This window comes from Cyanistes caeruleus, chromosome 25 (assembly GCF_971803275.1).
Source record: "Cyanistes caeruleus chromosome 25, bCyaCae1.hap1.1, whole genome shotgun sequence".
NCBI classification, from domain to species: Eukaryota; Metazoa; Chordata; class Aves; order Passeriformes; family Paridae; genus Cyanistes; species Cyanistes caeruleus.
In genome coordinates, this window is record NC_141725.1 from 3,808,599 (window position 1) to 3,825,104 (window position 16,506).

Here is a 16,506-nt window from a genome sequence, read left to right on the forward strand (position 1 = left end):
GGTGGAGGACACGCTCCGGCCCTGCCCCGCCTCCATGCAAATGAGAAGATCTCCCTTCATGCACCGCGCGCAGCCGGCACCTCCGGGCGGCCGTTCGGCCTCGAAAAGGCAAAAAATTTCAACAAAGAGGAAGATTTACAATCAAAAATCAGCACGCATAGTCTGGGAGAGTGAACATGTGAAGAAAAGCATGGGATCCTGGAAACTGGTACTCGTACTGAGGTAAAAATTATCAACTAAAGGAGGTTTAAATATCGCTGTGGGGGAAGAAAGATTCGTGCTCGCTTCGGCAGCACATATACTAAAATTGGAACGATACAGAGAAGATTAGCATGGCCCCTGCGCAAGGATGACACGCAAATTCGTGAAGCGTTCCATATTTTTTCGTCTCCACGGTCTCAAAGCCCCTCCCCGGGAGGACCCTTTTGTGCCCCCGGGACGCGGCTCGGGGTGTTCCAGCCCCCCGCGAGGTCGGGGGAGCTCCAGGCGCGGCTCTGTGGGTTGATGTTCGCCTGTGTCAGGCCCTGTCCCGCTGTGCCCCCGCCCTGTCCCTCACTGCGGTCGCGTTGTGGCGAAGGCAATCGAGTCCCCCGGCAGTACCCCAAAGGGTTTTTATTGAATTGCTCTCTGTTACAGCAAGCTCGGCCCCGGTGGGGAGCAGCGGGGTCCCAAGGCCAGCCCCAGACCCCCGTCCAGCTCAGCTCCCTGCAGGGCATCCATCCCACCACAGGGAGCCGGGGCCAGCCCCGTCCTGGCACTCTGACCCTCCCCAGCACCCACTGTCCCACGAGATGGTGACACCGTGCCAATGGGCAGGATGTGCTCAGGCCTCTTCTGTGCAGCTCTGGGGGTCTGCAGTACCCCAAAGCCCTGTCACCCTGGCTTGTGCGGTGGTGACAACCGGGGAGGGGTCTCTGGGGGTCCATGGGACACCGTGGCCCACTCAGACAGCGCTCTCCTGGTAACTGTCATCCTCCAGGAACGTGCTCAGCCTCCTCACAGAGCTGGGGGCCACATCCTGCCCTGGGGCTGTGACCTCGCCATCGCTCTGCTCCTGGGCAAAGTGAACGAAAACCTGCAGGGTGAGAGATGATGAGAGACAGCACCACAGGACAGGGCCACCACACCCTCACACCTGCCTCCCCATCACCTGGTCCAGTGTGGTCTGGGACACAGAGTAATCCTCTATGTGGCAGGGGCCACGGTGGGCAGCCAGAAGGCTGAAGACGGTGGCCAGGGAGGTGACACGGGCAGGCAGGTGGTACTGCAGCAGTCCCCCGTGCTGCTCCCGCAGCACGATGCCGGGGAAGTGCTGCTGCAGCAGGGTCTGCACCGCCGCTGGACCAGGGCCCCCTGCCCGCACCACCACCGTGTACCCATCCCCAAACCTGCGGGGAGAGGGGACACTGCTGTGAGGACTGGCCATGGTCACCACCCTCAGAAACCCCCCCTTAGCCCCCAGACCCAGTACCTGTTCTTGAGGTGCTGGACGCTCCCCAGGCAGCGGAACCGGCCGTTGACCATGATGGCCATCCTGGTGCAGAGTGCTTCACACTCCTCCATGCTGGGGGGGCACGTGTGAGCCCCCCCTAGGGCAGAGGGACATTCCCCTCTGGGGGGTTCCCACCGGAATAGGGGTGCTCCTCTATTGGGGGGTTATGGGGGCAGAGAGGTGCTGTCCTTTGTGGGGGCTGCTGGCCCCGGGTGGGGGACTCACCTGTGGGATGTGAGCACCACAGACCGACCATCCCGGATAACGCCAAGGATGCGCTCCCACAGGAACCTCCGGGCTTGTGGATCCATCCCCGTTGTGGGCTCATCCTGCAATGATCCCGGCCCAGGGTCAGCCTGGGCAGGACCCTGGTGCTGCCGTGGGGCCTCCCAGTGCCCCCCTCACCAGGAATACGACAGGGGGGCAGCCGAGGAGGGCGATGGCCGTGGAGAGCTTGCGCTTGTTGCCCCCACTGTACTTGCCCGCCGGCCGGTCCGCGTGCGGGCCCAGCCCCAGAGCAGTGATGCCCCACTGAGCCACCTGCGAGAGACAGAGGGGGTGAGGGGTAGGGGCTCCCCATGGGCTGGGGAGGACAGGGTACAGGCCCTACCCTGGGGGTCTCCTCCTCTGGGACCCCACGCAGGCGGCTGTAGAACTCCAGGTGCTCCCGCCCTGTCAGCAGGTCCGTGATGGCATCAAACTGGGGACAGTAACCCATGTGCTGGTGGACAGACTGGAGGTCGGTGAGCACGCTGCAGGATGGGGACAGGGAGAGGTGAGCATGCCGTGGGATGGGGACATGTGACAGGGATACTGTGACAATAAGAACAAGCAGCTGCAGGGATGAGGCTGCAGGACAAAGGACCAGGAAGAGCACAGGGTGGGGACAGAGATGATGGCATAGGTGATGTGGGGACGTGGAGAGGGATCCGAGTCCCTGCCTTCACCCACCTGTGCCCCTTCAACCAGGCCTCTCCCAGCGTCACCTCTGTGTCCCCCGTCAGCATCTTGAAGGTGGATGTTTTCCCAGCACCGTTCACCCCCAGGAGACCAAAGCACTGTGGGGGCATAGCAAGGTCACTGGCAGCCCTGGCTGTGCCCACAGAGCTGTCTGTCTGTCCATCTGTCCCTCACCTCCCCGGGGGGGATGGCCACGCAGAGCCGGTCCACAGCCGGAATCTTCCTGCGCCGGTACACCTGCATGGAGGAGAGCTGGCACTGGGGGCTCCCTCCGGTCACTGCCAGTGGGGCCAGGGCTTCTGGGGGGGCTGGAGCTCACAGCAGGGTCCAGCCCCACGTGCCCACCTTGGTCAGGTCCTTCAGCAGCAGGAGGTGGCCATGTGGGGGGATGCTGCCCACCCTCGCCCGCTCCCTGGCCACATCCTGGTCCTCATCCCTCAGCGAGGGCAGCTCCAGAGCCCGTGGCCTGTGGAAACAGTGGCAAGGACACATCCAGGGCTGTCCACCCCCTTGGGCACCCCCAGGGTGCTGTGCCCAGTTCTGGGCTCCTCAGGTTAGGAAGGATGAGATGCTCGAGCATATCCAGAGGAGGGCAACGAGGCTGGTGAGGGGCTTGGAACACAAGCCCTGTGAGGAACAGCTGAGGGAGCTGGGGTTGTTTAGCCTGGAGAAAAGGAGACTCAGAGGTGACCTTATCACTCTTTACAACTCCCTGGAAAGTGGTTGTTGTCAGGTGGGGGTTGGTCTCTTTTTCCAGGCAAAAACTGACAGAAGGAGAGGACGCAGTATTAAGCTGCACCAAGGGAAATTTAGGTTGGATATTAGGAAAAAGGTTTTTATGGAAAGAGTGATAAGGTACTGGAATCATCTGCCCAGGGAGGTGGTGGAGTCACCATCCCTGGATGGATTTAAAGGAAAGACTGAGTGTGGCACTCAGTGCCGTGATTTAGTCTAGGTGTTAAGGCATGGGTCGGACTTGATGATCTTAAAGGTCTCTTCCAACCTGGTGATTCTGTGATTTAGTGATTCTGTGATTTAGTGATTCTGTGATCCTGTGATTCTGTGATCTAGTCATTCTGTGATCCTGTGATTTTGTGATTTTGTGATTTTGTGATTCTGTGATTTAGTGATTCTGTCATTCTGTCATTCTGTGATCCTGTGATTTTGTGATTCTGTAATTCTGTAATTCTGTGATTCTATGATTTAGTGATTCTGTGATTCTGTACCTCCTGGCCAGCACTCACCCCAGGCGCAGGAAGAAGCGGTGGTACTGCAGCAGGAGGGTGAAGAGGAAGAAGACGATGCCCTCGACAGCCATGGCGAACATGTTCTTCCCAGCCAGGTCCCAGGAGAGGGGGGACACAAAGCGCTTGTCCCCTGCAAAGCAGCAAGAGGGGCTGTAGGAATAGGGGACTCCTGGGCTGGGCTTTAAGGAGAAGAACAGCCCTGACACCCCCGGACTCACCAAACCTCTCAAAGGCATCAGCCATCGCCTGGTTCTTCACCATGTCAATGAGGCCTCGGCCCAAGCAGAAGTGGGGGAAGATGAGGAAGACCTTCTTCAGGACACGGTTGATGTCATTGAGGTTCTGATGGGGCAGCAAGGAGAGCGGTGGGGAAGCTGGCACTGGCCCTGCAGGGAAGGGATGGGGGGTCCAGGGCATCCCGAGGCTCACTTGGTCCACAAAGAGCTCCAGCACAAAGGTGGCCACGCTGCCGTTGATGCCGATGAAGAGGTTGATGCAGGTCAGGGCCACGTAGGCGGTGCTGGGGATGCTGAAGAGGAAGGAGGCTGGATACATCAGGGGGGTGATGGACCATCTGCAGGGGGGAGAGGCAGGGGCTGGCCAAGGTGCACCTTCTGACCTGGGGAGGCTTGAGACAGCACCCACCCTCCCAAGCACCAGAATCCCCTCAGCCCCCAGCCCCACAACCCCCCTCGCCCCTGCTGGGCTCTGCTGCCCCATCACCCGTAGAGCAGCAGCAGCAGCACCAGGGAGGGCAGGTTGGCCGAGGACACGTAGGATTCCTGCTGGAAGCAGAGGAAGATGAGGATGACCAGCAGGGCGGGGACCAGGTAGTTGCACTGTGGCGATGGAAAAGCCAGGAAAGGGGTCAGGGGTGGGACCAGACCCCTTGGAACTGGTCCCCGTCCCCATCCCCATCCCCACCATGTCCCAGGCGAAGTTGCCCAGCCAGTAGGTGATGGGCTTCATCCCGCTGACGAACTGAAGGTGCTTGGCCTTGCTGACCCGCTCCTCAATGAGGAAGACGACGAAGCTGGCCGGGACGAAGGACATGGCGAAGATCACGCAGATGGAGACCAGCACATCCACAGAGGTGGCCATCCTGCCAAGGAGGGGAGAGCTCAGTGGGGGCCAGAGGGGGCTGCGGGACCCCCATCCCCAGCACTCACAGGGCGGCCTCGGAGAGCTGCTCCTTGGTGAGGTTGAGGGGGTGGTTGGTGGCCGTGATGCCGAAGCGCGTGGGGTCAGTGCCGGGGGGCAGCCGGGCTCGCAGCAGCCCATTGCTGGCCACGTTGAGGAAGGAGACCATGGCGTGCCAGCCCTTGTTATTGAACCAGACCTGCAGCATGGGGAGGGCCGGGCAGCTCAGAGCCCCCCACCCAGCCTGGCACTGCCCCTGGCAGCGCCCAGTCTCACCAGGAGCACCCCCACTCCCCACGGGGCTCCTGCTCCCCTCCAGCCCCAGCCACTCTCAATCCTTGGGCTGCTCCACCCCTTGAGGGGACACTGTCACATCCCGGCTGCCCCCCAGCTCTCACCCCTGAGGGACCCCCAGCCCTGGGCACACCTTGATATTCCTGCGGGCATCCAAACCCTCGATGAAGCGGCTGAGGTTGGCCAGGAGCCGATCCGAGGGGCTGCCCTGGGTGCAGGAGCACAGTGTGAGGAGGGGTCTCCCAGCACTGGGACACCAGAGCTGAGCCAGGGGCTGAGTCCAGCTGTACCAGGGTGATGTTGAGCAGCACTCGGAGCTCCAGCACCACCTGATCCACCTCTGCTGCCGACGGCAGGGCCTGGGAGCTGCCGGCGCCCAGGGAGAAGCCGCCGTACCTGCGGGAGAAACGGGGCTCCCGAACTTGCCAGAGAGACTCCCACTGCCAGCGTGCCAGCAGCTGGGCTTGAGGATCCACGCAGGTCCCTTCCACCCCAGGAGATTCTACAATTCCACAATTCTATGGAACCTGCCACCCATTCCCCACTGCCACCCTCGTGCAAACTCAGCTCTCCACTTGCCCAGATGCCAGAGTAAGGGACACACAGCAGAGGGCTGAAGGCACCTGGATGATGGCTCTGCCCAGGGACCACTCAGGCTCTCCCCAAACCCACCAGGGTCTCCCTCCATCCCTGGTTGTGACAGGCCCCAGCCCCTGCCCCGCTCACCTCTGCTCATTCACCCACTTCTTGTTCCTCAGCCTGAAAGAAATGAGGTGAAGGGAGACAGAGGGGAGAGAAATCCCCCAAGGAGACATTAGGGCAGCACCTGTCCACCCAGCAGTGTCCCCTTCCCCTTGGTGTCCCCACTGTGCCCCTGCAGTGTCCCCTGTGTTCCCAGCACTCACTCCTGACGGATGATCTGGGGATAGGTCTTCACCAGGTAGTCAGAGATGTTCCTGCCTGTCAGATTCTGAAGGATGTCCCCTGTGCCCCTCTGCACCTGTGGGATGGACAGACGGGCTGGATGGACACCCAGCCCTGTGACATCCCCAGAGCATCACCTGCCCCCACAGCCAGCAGTGACAGAGCCCTGAGGCTGCCCCTGCTAGGCTGGGAGTTACCTGGGGGGGTGGGAGCCCCCCAGCCCCCTCAGGACACTCAGGCAGCATCCTGTGTGCCCCCGGCCCACTGCACTGGCACGGGGGGGATGGCCAGGCCTGTGTCCAGTTCCCACGCCGCAGCACTTCCAGCAGGGATGGGGGGGCTGCGGGGACCGAGAATCCATCGGGGTGGGAAGCTGGTGGGCACAGCCCCGTCCTGGGCACCCGGGGAAAGAGAGAGAATCCTGTTACCAGCCTAGTGTGAGCCAGGGGCACCCCGGCACCCAGCACGGGGATGTTGGGGTCTCACAGCGCCACACCAGGCGGCAGAGCTGCTCCGTGGGCAGGCGGGCACTGAGGTGGTGGCCAAGCCCCGGCTGTCCCCTCCAGCCCCCGCAGCCCCCGGACACTCACGCCTTCCCCTCCTCCTTCATACACTTGGTGCCGAAGCCGGGCTCAGCCAGGAGCGCGTCCAGCAGCCGGGCTGTGTCGGGATCTCCCGGGGCATCGTTGCTGCCGGGAGACACAGGATTGAGCTGGTGGCAGTGGGGGACGAGGGACAGGGCGGGCAGAGGGCTGGGGACACACCTGAAGAAGGTGAACTGCTGCCCGTACATCCAGGGCTGGAGCTGCAGGGGCGGGTACTTCCCGAAGGGCGGCACGATGAGGCTGAAGAGCAGCGCGATGCAGACGAAGACGGCGGGGAGGACGATCTGAGGAGGCCGGGGGTGGGGGGATCAGGGCTGTCTCTCGCACCTCGCCCCATCCCCTGCCCCGTCCCCTCCCCGCGGCCCCACCTGCGCGAAGAAGCCGCGGGTGCTGCGCCGAGCGTGGAGCATCCTCTTGGTGAAGAGAGCGCGGAGCTGGCGGCAGGTGAGCGCCCAGCCCCTCACCCTGCCGCTCGCCTGCCCCGCCGCCCCCCGCAGCAGATCCGTCTCCCGGGGCTCCTCCGCTGCCGGGGCAGAGACGGGTCTGGCAAAGGACTCGTGCCAGGCGGGGTGCGGGGGGACAGGGTGCTGGCAGGAGCATCCCCCCCCAACCCCAGCAGGGACGGGATGCTGCAGGCAGGAACCCCCAGCCCCCACAACAGCCCCCAGCTCCTACCTCGCCGGGCTCCTTTGGCTCAATGTAAAGGAGAGGAGAGAGGGGTTACAGCCGCGTGGGGGTCAGCACCCACCCGGGGCAGAGCCCCAAACCATCACAGCCCCCCCGGACTCACGTGGCTGTCCCCACGCCAGTGCTCCCTCTGGGATAAGGGGGCTGGATACGTCCCCTGGGATTTTACATCCTACCCCAACTCCTGCACAGGTCTGGACTCCACCAAACCCACCCTCATCCCAGATCTTTGCTCTGGGGATACCCCAGAACTGGGAGGTAGCTATGCTGTATGAGAGGCCTTGAGTATTCCCCTGCTGAAGGGACACGTGCCTGAAGGGACGCCTGCTCTGATGGACAGCTGCCCAGATGGACACCCCAGGCCAGGGCTGGAGGTGGGGAGCACTCAGCAGCAGCTCAGGGGTCCCACCTCCCCCATCCTTACCCATCTCTCCATCAGCCACATCCCCATCCCCCGTCTCGCCAGGGACCGCTTCTTTCATGGTGCCTGACAAAATGAGGACAAGATGCCAGGGCAGGACCAAGGGCACAGGCTGCGACACCTCTCTGCATCCACAGGTGCTCCCAGCGGGCCCCAGCCTTGGCAGGGACACACAGGGTGCTGGAGACACCCCACCTCTCTGCTCTGGGCTGCTGAGCACCTCCCCAGCCCCCCCCTGTACCCCAGAGCTCAGCTCCAGCCAGGACTGAGGGGTTTTACCTGTGGTGTCAGTGTCCAGTGCTGGGTCCTCGGCCACCTTCAGGAAGATCTGGGGGTGTGGGAGGGCTGGTGTTAAACACACACCAGCACCCACAGCCCAGTGAGGGAAACCCCCTGGCCATGGGCACCCTGAAAGCCCTTTGAGCACAGCCCCCTGGGTACCTCTTCCAGGCTGGTGTCAGAGATGCCGTAGCTGGAGATCCCCAGTTCACCCAGGTGTGCGTCCAGCTCGCGGAACAGCTCCCCGAAGGCCCCGTCCCTGGCCCCGCTGTAGGGCAGGATGAAGAGCACCTCGTGCCCGATGTCCTCCACCAGCCGGGAGCCAGGGACCAGCTTCTGGATCAGTGCTGACAGCTGGGCCACATCTGGAGGGATGGGAAGGGCTGGAAACCTGGGGCAGGAGCCGCTGGCTGGCACAGACAGCTCCACCCTCCGGCATCCCGGCCTGAGAGTTCCCAGGGGAGATGGAGGGGATGGAGATCCCCTTCTGCACCTCCAGTAGAAGGAGGAGAGGCACCAGACGCAGGGCTGTGCACCCCCAGCCTCCCTGGCTGATGGGGGGTGTATAGGGAGCAGCTGGGGGTGACACTGTGAGGGGACAAAACGCTCACCCACGGTGCTGGCGTCACTGCCCCGCTCGCTGCCCAGGCCCGTGTCACTGCTGTGCTCCGAGTCACTGCCGTCCTGCAGGAAAGCGTGGCTGGAGCACCCCACAGCAGGCCCTGGCCCCCAGTGCCCCATAATATCCAGGACAGAGACACTGGCTGCCCTTTGGGGGATGATCACCAGGGCCGAGGGTCCCACCTTTCTAGTGGCACCGGGGACAGTGCCAGTGTTGCTGCCTGTCCCGCTCCTCTCCCGCTTCACCAGGGTGAGGTGGTAGCCGGTGCCAAGCCTGGCCTTGAGGAAGAGGGGGGACCCACAGCAGCAGAGCCGGCCCTGTGAGATGATGGCGGTGCGGTCCCCCAACAGCTCCGCCTCGTCCATGTAGTGCGTGGACAGGATGATGGTGCGGCCTGGGGACCGGGAACAGGCTTGACACCAAACCCTCCTGCCGGACCCCCCATTTCAGGGTCTCCCCACCAGCATATCCCACTGCTCCCCCCAGGCTGGGGGGCTCATAGGGTGAAGCGGGGGCCCCCAGCCCTGACCTTTGCGGTACTTGAGCAGCAGCTCCCAGATGCTGCGGCGGGAGTAGGGGTCGACGCCGGCCGTGGGCTCGTCCAGGATGACCACCCGGGAGCCGCCCACGAAGGCGATGGCCACCGAGAGCTTCCGCTGCATCCCGCCTGCAGAGGGACAGCGTTGGGGGGGCTCGGAGCCACCGACCCCGGCTCAGGCACCCGGCCTGACCCCCGCACGCACCCGAGAGGTTCCTGGTCTGCTCCCGGCGCTTGTGGGGCAGCCCCGTGTCCTGGAGCAGCTGCTCCATCTCCTCCTGCACCTGCTGCTCCGAGAGCCCCTTCAGCCGCCCGTAGAACCAGACATGCTCCTCCACCGTCAGGCTGTGGGGGCAGGGGGAAAAGCAGGGTGAGGGGCACAGGGACAGCCCTGCACCACTCCCCAAACCTCCCCACCTCTGCCTACATGTCGAAGAGAACGTTGTGCTGGGGACACATCCCCATGGATTTGCGGATGCTGTCGATATCAGAACGGATGTCCCAGCCCAGGACATAGGCAGTGCCCGAGGTGGGGGGCAGGAGGCCTGTCAGGATGGACCTGGAGGTGGTGAGGAAAGTGAGTCATAGAGCACAGGAGCAGCAGGGCTTGGGGCCAGGGTACCCTGTCCTGTGTGGGAACCACATGGGGACAGGGTCAGGCTGAGCTCCTGTCCCCAGCCATGGCCATGCAGCCCCTCTGTGGCTCACATGGTGGTGGTCTTTCCAGCGCCGTTGTGGCCCAGGAAGGACGTGATCTGGCCCTCGTAGAAGTCCAGGCTCAGCCCGTTGACGGCGGCACGGCCGCTGCTCCCATAGACCTTCACCAGGTTGCGGATGGAGACACCAGGCTGGAGTTCGGCAGGCGGCTCCTCCACCAGCACTGGAAGCCACCAAGGGGTCACATCCTTCACCAGGACCCCTTGCTGAGGGCAGGACCCCTTGCCATGGGGTGCAGGGCTCTCAGCTGGGGAGCAAGGCCTGGGCTGGAGGGCTTCAGCCCTGCTCCGTGGCCACTGGCCTCAGCCACACGGCTCCAGGGTGGCCAGGGACTCACCTTGGGGTGCAGTGTGGGGGCTGGTGTGGTACAGGGAGTGCCTAGATGAGGATGACTCTCCAAACCAGTAGCTCTTCAGGAAGGGGAAATTCCAGGGCTTGGGGATCCCGTACTGACCTGCAGCAGAAGGGGCTGAGTGGGGCCGGAGCTCAGTGGCAGCTGGGGGTCAGGGGAGCTGCACTCACCTGGGAAGACGCCCTCGATGTACCAGGTGGCCAGGCCATAGAGGAGAGCGTCCAGCAGCAGCAGCCCCATGGCCGCAGCGAAGCTGTACGGGTCTCCTGGCACGGGGCTGGCAGCCAGGTTGTGCCACTGGATGCCCACCCCCTGCTCCTCGTAGAGGGAGAAGTAATCACAGCCAAAGCCAAAGGCCACGGGGGACAGCAGGCTCTGAGGATGGAGAGAACAGCGTGGGCAAAGATTGGCCAAGGGGGTGCAGCCCAAAGCCCCCCACCCCGAGCACCAGGGGCACGGGAGAGGGGCAGCTCCTCACCACAAGGACACGGATTGGGAAGGTGATGTAGTCGCGCCAGGCGACGCACAGCACGTAGGGCAGGTACAGCGAGAAGTAAATGATGCCACCGCACGCCGAGGCCAGGTTGGCACGGGGGAAGAAGGTGCTGATGAGGAAGCACTGGCTGATGGTGGCCACCGAGAAGGTGCCGAGGAAGAGGAAGATGACTGCTGGGTCACTGTAGGGCAGGATGTTTCCCATCTGTGGATGGAGGCAGGTTGGAGCCTGTGGAGCCCCCCCATGCTGGGGGCAGGTTCCCTGTGTCACCCCCCCTGTCCTCTGAGACTTGCAACCTGCCTTGAGGATGAGGACAAGGAGGGCAGAGCTGAGAAGGAAGGGGATGAAGCTGCTGAGGAACCAGCTGAGCCAGAGGATCCCGCTGCTCAGCCCCATGGTCTTCATGGTCTCTTTGAGACGCGTCTCCTTCTCGTGCACCACCCCCTTGATGATCATGGCCACTGAGTAGATCCAGGCCAGGGTCATGAAGAGAGGCAGTGAGCGGTTCAGGACCCTCAAGAACCTGGGGAGGTACCACCAGACATTCCATCCTTATCTCAACGCTCCCAGCCACTGTTGGGCCAGGACCACCAGGGCACGACCAGCCCTGTGCCACCTCCCCGGTGCAGCGATGCTTGGATGTGTCCCCCATGGCAGCAAGGTGTCACCCAACAGTCCCACGGTCTGGAGCTCCCCCTGCCCACTTACACATCGTCCACGTAGCAGGGGTAGGGCATCTGCTGGACGTAGACCCCTGTCCGTGGGGCAGCCCCAGTCTGCACCCTCACCACTGCCTGCTCCACCAGGTCCTGAATGTAGACGAAGCCCCCCCAGATATAGCGCAAGTCACTGAAGGGGTCAGCGGCGGGGCCTGGGTCCCAAAACCTGGGGGCAGAGCACGGTGCTGGGACCAGGGATCCCCTGGCAACGGGCACAGGCTGCTTGGCTGGCCGTGGAGACAGACAGGGTGGGCATCCCCCAACCTGTCCTTGATCTTGTTGGTCCTCGTGACGTCGTCAATGTCCATGCGGATCTTGTAGCGGACATGGGGTGGCAGTCCGGGGGCCATGGCATTGATGGGGGGCTGGAAGACCACTGCTGCCCAGAACTGCTGCTCCTCCAGCAGCTCCAGGGCCCGGGCTACCAGCTGCTCCTCGGTGGCCACTGCCTCTATCTTGTCCAGGCAGACACACTGTGGGAGGGCAGGCAGGGCTCAGCGGGCACGGGTGGTGCAAGGGGCCAGCCCACCCACAGCAGGTGACACACACCTCCATGAACTGTGACAGCGTGCTCAGAGCTGCGTCCACATCAGCATACACCTGGTGCCAGGTGAGGCCTGGTCCTCCTGCTGGCCCTGCCAGGAATGTGGCCAGCTCTGGCAGCTTCCAGGAGGTGCCGTTGAGGAACCCATCCAGGAGCTGGGCTGTGCTTGGGGCCAGCAGCAGGTCCTGCAAAGCACCAGGATATGGGAGGCCATGCAACCCACCCTGCTCCTGGCCAGCTGCACCCCAGCACACCCCATCTTGCACCCCACAGCAACCCTGTTCCCAGTGGGAGGAGAGTGGGGTCACACACCTGGAGCACCTGCATCTCCAGGCTGCTGTTGAGGAGGGTGTAGATTTGGGGTCCCAGCTCCTTCCAGGCACCCCCCAGCTCCCCCAGCACTGCCAGCTCCCGGAAGGTCCGATTCACCTGTGTGAGGAAGGTGAGGCAGGTTCAGGATGAGACCCCCCCAAACCCCTCCAGGCGTCCCGCAGCCCCCACTCACCTCAGCCATGACGCTGTCAGGACCAGGCCCAGGTGGTGTGTACAGGATCTTCCCCACAAACAGGGGCTTGATCCCCCGCCAGAAGATCTGTGAGAGGGGGCTGGACTCCAGGCTGCGGAGCAGCTCCCGGCAGAAGGGACCTGGGGGTGCAGAGCTGAGCCCTCAGCACCAGCCCCACACCACCAGACCCCACTGCCCCCTGCAGCCCCCCACTCACTGGTGCTGCCTGAGGCCACGGGTCTCTGCTCAGAATTGTTACGGTCCAGGAAGGCTTTGACATCATTGTCCTCGTACCAGTTGAGGGAGGGGATCCTGAGCCCCCCGCCCTCGGGGTGTCCACAGGCGATGCGTGACAGGGCTGTGAAGGCACCCGTGCTGCTGTTGGGGGCCCTCAGCCCCACAAGCTCCTGACGCAGCTCAGCCAGGCTGGTCATGGAGGAGACCTGGGGAGAGTGGGAGAGAGTGGAGAGGGGCAGTGGGGGGACAGGGGCACCCAGGGACACGGTGGGGGTGGGTAGGGGGCAGGGGGGTGAGGGGTGTTACCTCCTCCATCAGGGATGCTGCATCCCGCAGGAAGCTGCCCAAAGCTTCCACCGTGCCTGTGATCCCGCCCAACTCTGAGCTCAGCTGTTCCTACAAGGGGCATGAGAAGGGGGTCACAGCCCTGCCGGGGAGGCCAGGGGTCTCTGCCTCGGTGTTTTCCAGCACCCGACCGCGCTGGGGACTCACTGTCAGGAGTCGTGGGAAGTCCATCTGGGAGAGGAAGGAGCCCTCCATGGCGCGGAGCTGGGAGCTGGGCAGTGCGCAGAGCTCTTGCTGCAGGCTCTGGGTGGAGTCGGCATCGCCGCCCACCAGGAAGCCCCCCAGGGCCGAGGCGTTGCAGACCAGGGCCTTTAGCGGGAGGCGGATGCTCGCCAGGGAGAACTGGAAGGAGAGGGGAGTCACGATGCGGTCACCGGGAGTGGGCGCCGGGAGTGGGCACCGCGCCGACACTCACGATGCGAGGGCTGAGCCGAGCCCCCATCAGCTCATCCACCAGCGCCGGGGGCAGAGATGTGTTGGTCCGCAGGAACTGGGAGAAGGTCTCGTCCTCTCTCAAGTATTCCCGCACGGGCAGAGCTGGGGGAGCAGGGGATCAGACAAGGGGTCTCGCTCCCCCGGCACCCCCCGCCCCCGGTGCTCACCCCTCCGCTGATTGCCGCTGTCCCGGAGCCGGCGCAGGGCGGGCAGGAGCCGGGAGAAGCTGTGCAGGAGCCGCTGCCCGTGGCCGCGGAGCAAGACCTGCCGGGCTTCGGTCAGGAGGCGGGAGAGGCTGCGACATGGGACATGGGGTGGGCAATGAGACCCCGGGCCAGCCCCGCTCTGCCCCGCAGCTCCCCAGCCCCGCCGCTCACATGGAGCCGTCGAAGTTGCCCACCACGCCAGGGGCCTCTCCCGCCGTGGGGTGACGGAAGCAGGGGTTGTTCATGTTGCAGATGATGCCCTGAAGCCAGGGCAGGGTCCCCGCCGAGGGCAGCGCCTTGTTGGGAAAGTGGCCTGAGGGAGAGGGAGGTTCAGGGGGGCAGTGTAGGACTCCCGGGACCCCACACACACCCGAGCAGAGCGAGCCCTGTGACCACCTCCCGTGTTTGTCACCCCGGTGTCACCTCGAAGGGCTCCCTACAGGGACACACAGAGGGGTCTTGGCTGGCTCAGGGGGTCCTGCAGGGGACACTCACACTCATGCTGCTTGAAGGGCGGGTGGGATCGCCGCACTGAGATCAAGATAAGGAAGAGGAAGAGGGGCCACAGGATCTCGATAGCCAGCTGGATCTGGTGGAGACGCAAAGTTGGTGGGGATCCCAGTCCCCATCAGTGTCCAGGGCTCTGCCTGTCCCTGTGGCAGAACCCAGCGGCTCTGGGTAACCCCACCCCAATCGCACACTCACCCGCTGCCGCCGGCGGTAGGTGAAGTTCTTCCAGAGCAGCAGCCCCAGCTGGGTGCCCACGGCCATCGCGGGGGTCGCGGGCCCCGCTTGGCTCCGGCTGCGGGTGAGGGCAGGGGGGGTAGCCCCAAGCTGAGGGTGACGGCTGGGCTCTCACTTCCTTCTGCTTCGGGGTTTATCACACCCCGGGCACAGTGCCGGGCACAGGGCTGAGCTCCGGGGCCGGCAGGAGCCGGACGGCATTCCTGCAGCAAAGCTCCTTTCCGGAGCTAAAGGCTCAAATCACATTCTTTCCTAAATCAAAAGCACCAGAATTGGGCACGAGCTCTGTCCAGGAGCCAGGAGCACGATTCGCTGCCCACGCCGGGCACAGGGAGCGGTCTGGCACCCCAGAAGTAGCTGCGGGCGGGCTGGGCAGCCCGGGGGAGGCTGAGACCTGCCCGTGCCTCAGTTTCCCCGAGAGAGGTGGAGCATTCATCAGCCCAGAAGCGGAATTGCTGCGGTTCAGTGAGCTCGAGGTGCGAGCTCCGACACCGGGATCCCGCGGGCAGCAGCCGCGTCTCTGCCAGTTCCTGGGAATTCACCCACCCATGGAGCGGGGCCAGCAGCTCTGGGGCCCGCCAGAAGAGCTCTGCCAAGGCGGTTCAGCTTCGAGCCCGGTGGCGGCGGCGGCACGACCCAACCCGCAGCGTTCCGCCCGGTGCACCCACCCGCGCCCCGGGAGAACCGAGCTCCGGGGCGGCTCCCCGGTCACCGCGAGCCTGGGACACCCCCTCCCCCGACTTACCCCGCGTTTTCCCCCGGGGCCGGGGGAGCCGCGCACTCACCCGCAGCCCCGCGCTCGCCGCCACCCGCCCGCGCCCGGGGCTAAGCCGGGTCCCGGGCGCAGCCGGGATAAGCGGGCACGGGGCAGCGGGATTAGGATCCCGGCTGGGAAATCCGCCTAATCGGCCTGGGGGCCGGACACGAGTGGAGCCGGGGGCAGGATTCCTCCGGGGATGCACCGGGGTCAGATGGGGTGACACGGAGAGAAAGAAGAAGCTGCCGGGGTGGAGGTGACACGGGGCGACAGAGGTGTCTGGGTGTCCGCATCCGCTGGAAACGGAGGGTGCTGCGGAACTGCCGGTCCCGGGGGAGCCCCATCCCGCGGGGACCGCGGCTCTTTTCGGGACAGAACAACCACAGAATCCCTGGATCCTCCCGGGGGACTCGCGTGGGAATCTGCTCACTCATCTCACGAGGACAAACACGCCGCATCGCTGCCACCGGGAGCTCGGCGGACCCCGCGAGCCCGGCAACCGCCGGACCGGCAGCTCCCGGCCCCTCCAGCCCCGCGTCCCCCAGCTCGGTTCGGCCGCACGGAACCGCTCTCTGGGCGAGGTGCGGAGTCACCGGGAGGCGGACCGGCCGGGAAGACGTGGGGACAGCCCGGGGGAGAGACGGACAACCCAGGGAGGCCATGGGGACAGCTCGAAGGGACGATGAGGACAGTCCAGAGGGGACATGGGGACAGTTCAGGTCTACGATGGGGACACGGGGACTACCCCGGAGGGGGGGCGGGGAGGCACTAAGAACCTCAGGGGGACGCTGGGCGGCCACATCCAGCCGAGACCAACAGCCGGGACACAGCCTCCCCTCTCCCCCCTCGCAGCCCCCGGCCCGGGACCCCCGTTACCTGGTGTCGCTGCCTCTTTAAGAGACCCCGCGGCTCCGCCGGGCTCGCGCAGGCCCCGCCCCTCCCCGCGCGCTACAAAGTAGCCGTGGGCGTGACGTCATGGGAACCGGCTCTTAAAGGGGCAGGTGCGGCGGGGGGCGAGGAGCAGGAGTCCCTCCCTCGCCCCATCCCACCCCATCCTTGGGAGCCCCCGCCTCGCCCACCTCATCTTTGGCAGCCCCCGCCTCCCCCACCCCACCCCTGGGAGCCCCACGGAGCCGCGCGGCTCTTCGAAACGCAGCATTTCGCCCAAAAAGGTGGATCCCTTTCCGGACGGGCAGGTCCCGTCCTGTCCCGTTGGCATTGCTAATCACTCACATCACTA

At 64.5% G+C, this 16,506-nt stretch overlaps 1 protein-coding gene, 1 long non-coding RNA gene and 1 other non-coding gene across 4 annotated transcripts; 2 read left to right on the plus strand and 1 right to left on the minus strand.

The window, feature by feature from the left end:
• Positions 1 to 36: 36 nt before the first annotated feature.
• Positions 37 to 6,557, plus strand: LOC147649342 (uncharacterized). The gene is made up of 2 exons (XR_015279138.1): positions 37 to 222; positions 3,690 to 6,557. It is a non-coding gene; the product is annotated as an uncharacterized LOC147649342 (long non-coding RNA).
• LOC111940450 (U6 spliceosomal RNA) lies at positions 278 to 384 on the plus strand. Its single transcript, XR_002869522.1, has one exon. It is a non-coding gene; the product is annotated as a U6 spliceosomal RNA (small nuclear RNA).
• Positions 598 to 16,218, minus strand: ABCA7 (ATP binding cassette subfamily A member 7). 2 transcript variants are annotated; one of them, XM_086862536.1, is made up of 51 exons: positions 16,143 to 16,218; positions 14,471 to 14,761; positions 14,261 to 14,354; positions 13,937 to 14,078; positions 13,727 to 13,854; positions 13,540 to 13,661; positions 13,272 to 13,466; positions 13,086 to 13,175; positions 12,760 to 12,985; positions 12,543 to 12,682; positions 12,350 to 12,466; positions 12,043 to 12,222; positions 11,758 to 11,966; positions 11,483 to 11,659; positions 11,075 to 11,297; positions 10,757 to 10,978; positions 10,449 to 10,653; positions 10,264 to 10,380; positions 9,918 to 10,089; positions 9,637 to 9,768; positions 9,415 to 9,554; positions 9,201 to 9,338; positions 8,854 to 9,065; positions 8,661 to 8,733; positions 8,212 to 8,414; positions 8,050 to 8,098; positions 7,774 to 7,836; positions 7,338 to 7,355; positions 7,031 to 7,185; positions 6,822 to 6,946; positions 6,648 to 6,746; positions 6,255 to 6,450; positions 6,039 to 6,133; positions 5,860 to 5,892; positions 5,424 to 5,529; positions 5,267 to 5,341; positions 4,869 to 5,038; positions 4,624 to 4,801; positions 4,423 to 4,538; positions 4,129 to 4,273; positions 3,918 to 4,041; positions 3,697 to 3,829; positions 2,798 to 2,918; positions 2,627 to 2,689; positions 2,444 to 2,550; positions 2,103 to 2,244; positions 1,898 to 2,032; positions 1,718 to 1,821; positions 1,472 to 1,564; positions 1,151 to 1,388; positions 598 to 1,075 (listed from the first exon to the last, which is right to left on the minus strand). In XM_086862536.1, exons 2-51 carry the CDS (start codon positions 14,534 to 14,536, stop codon positions 944 to 946), a joined length of 6,738 nt encoding a protein of 2,245 aa, XP_086718662.1. In that variant the 5' UTR covers positions 14,537 to 14,761; positions 16,143 to 16,218; the 3' UTR covers positions 598 to 943. The 2 variants fall into 2 exon arrangements, with proteins under 2 accessions (XP_086718662.1, XP_086718663.1); XM_086862537.1 differs by lacking the exon at positions 7,338 to 7,355.
• Between the last annotated feature and the right edge of the window lie 288 nt (positions 16,219 to 16,506).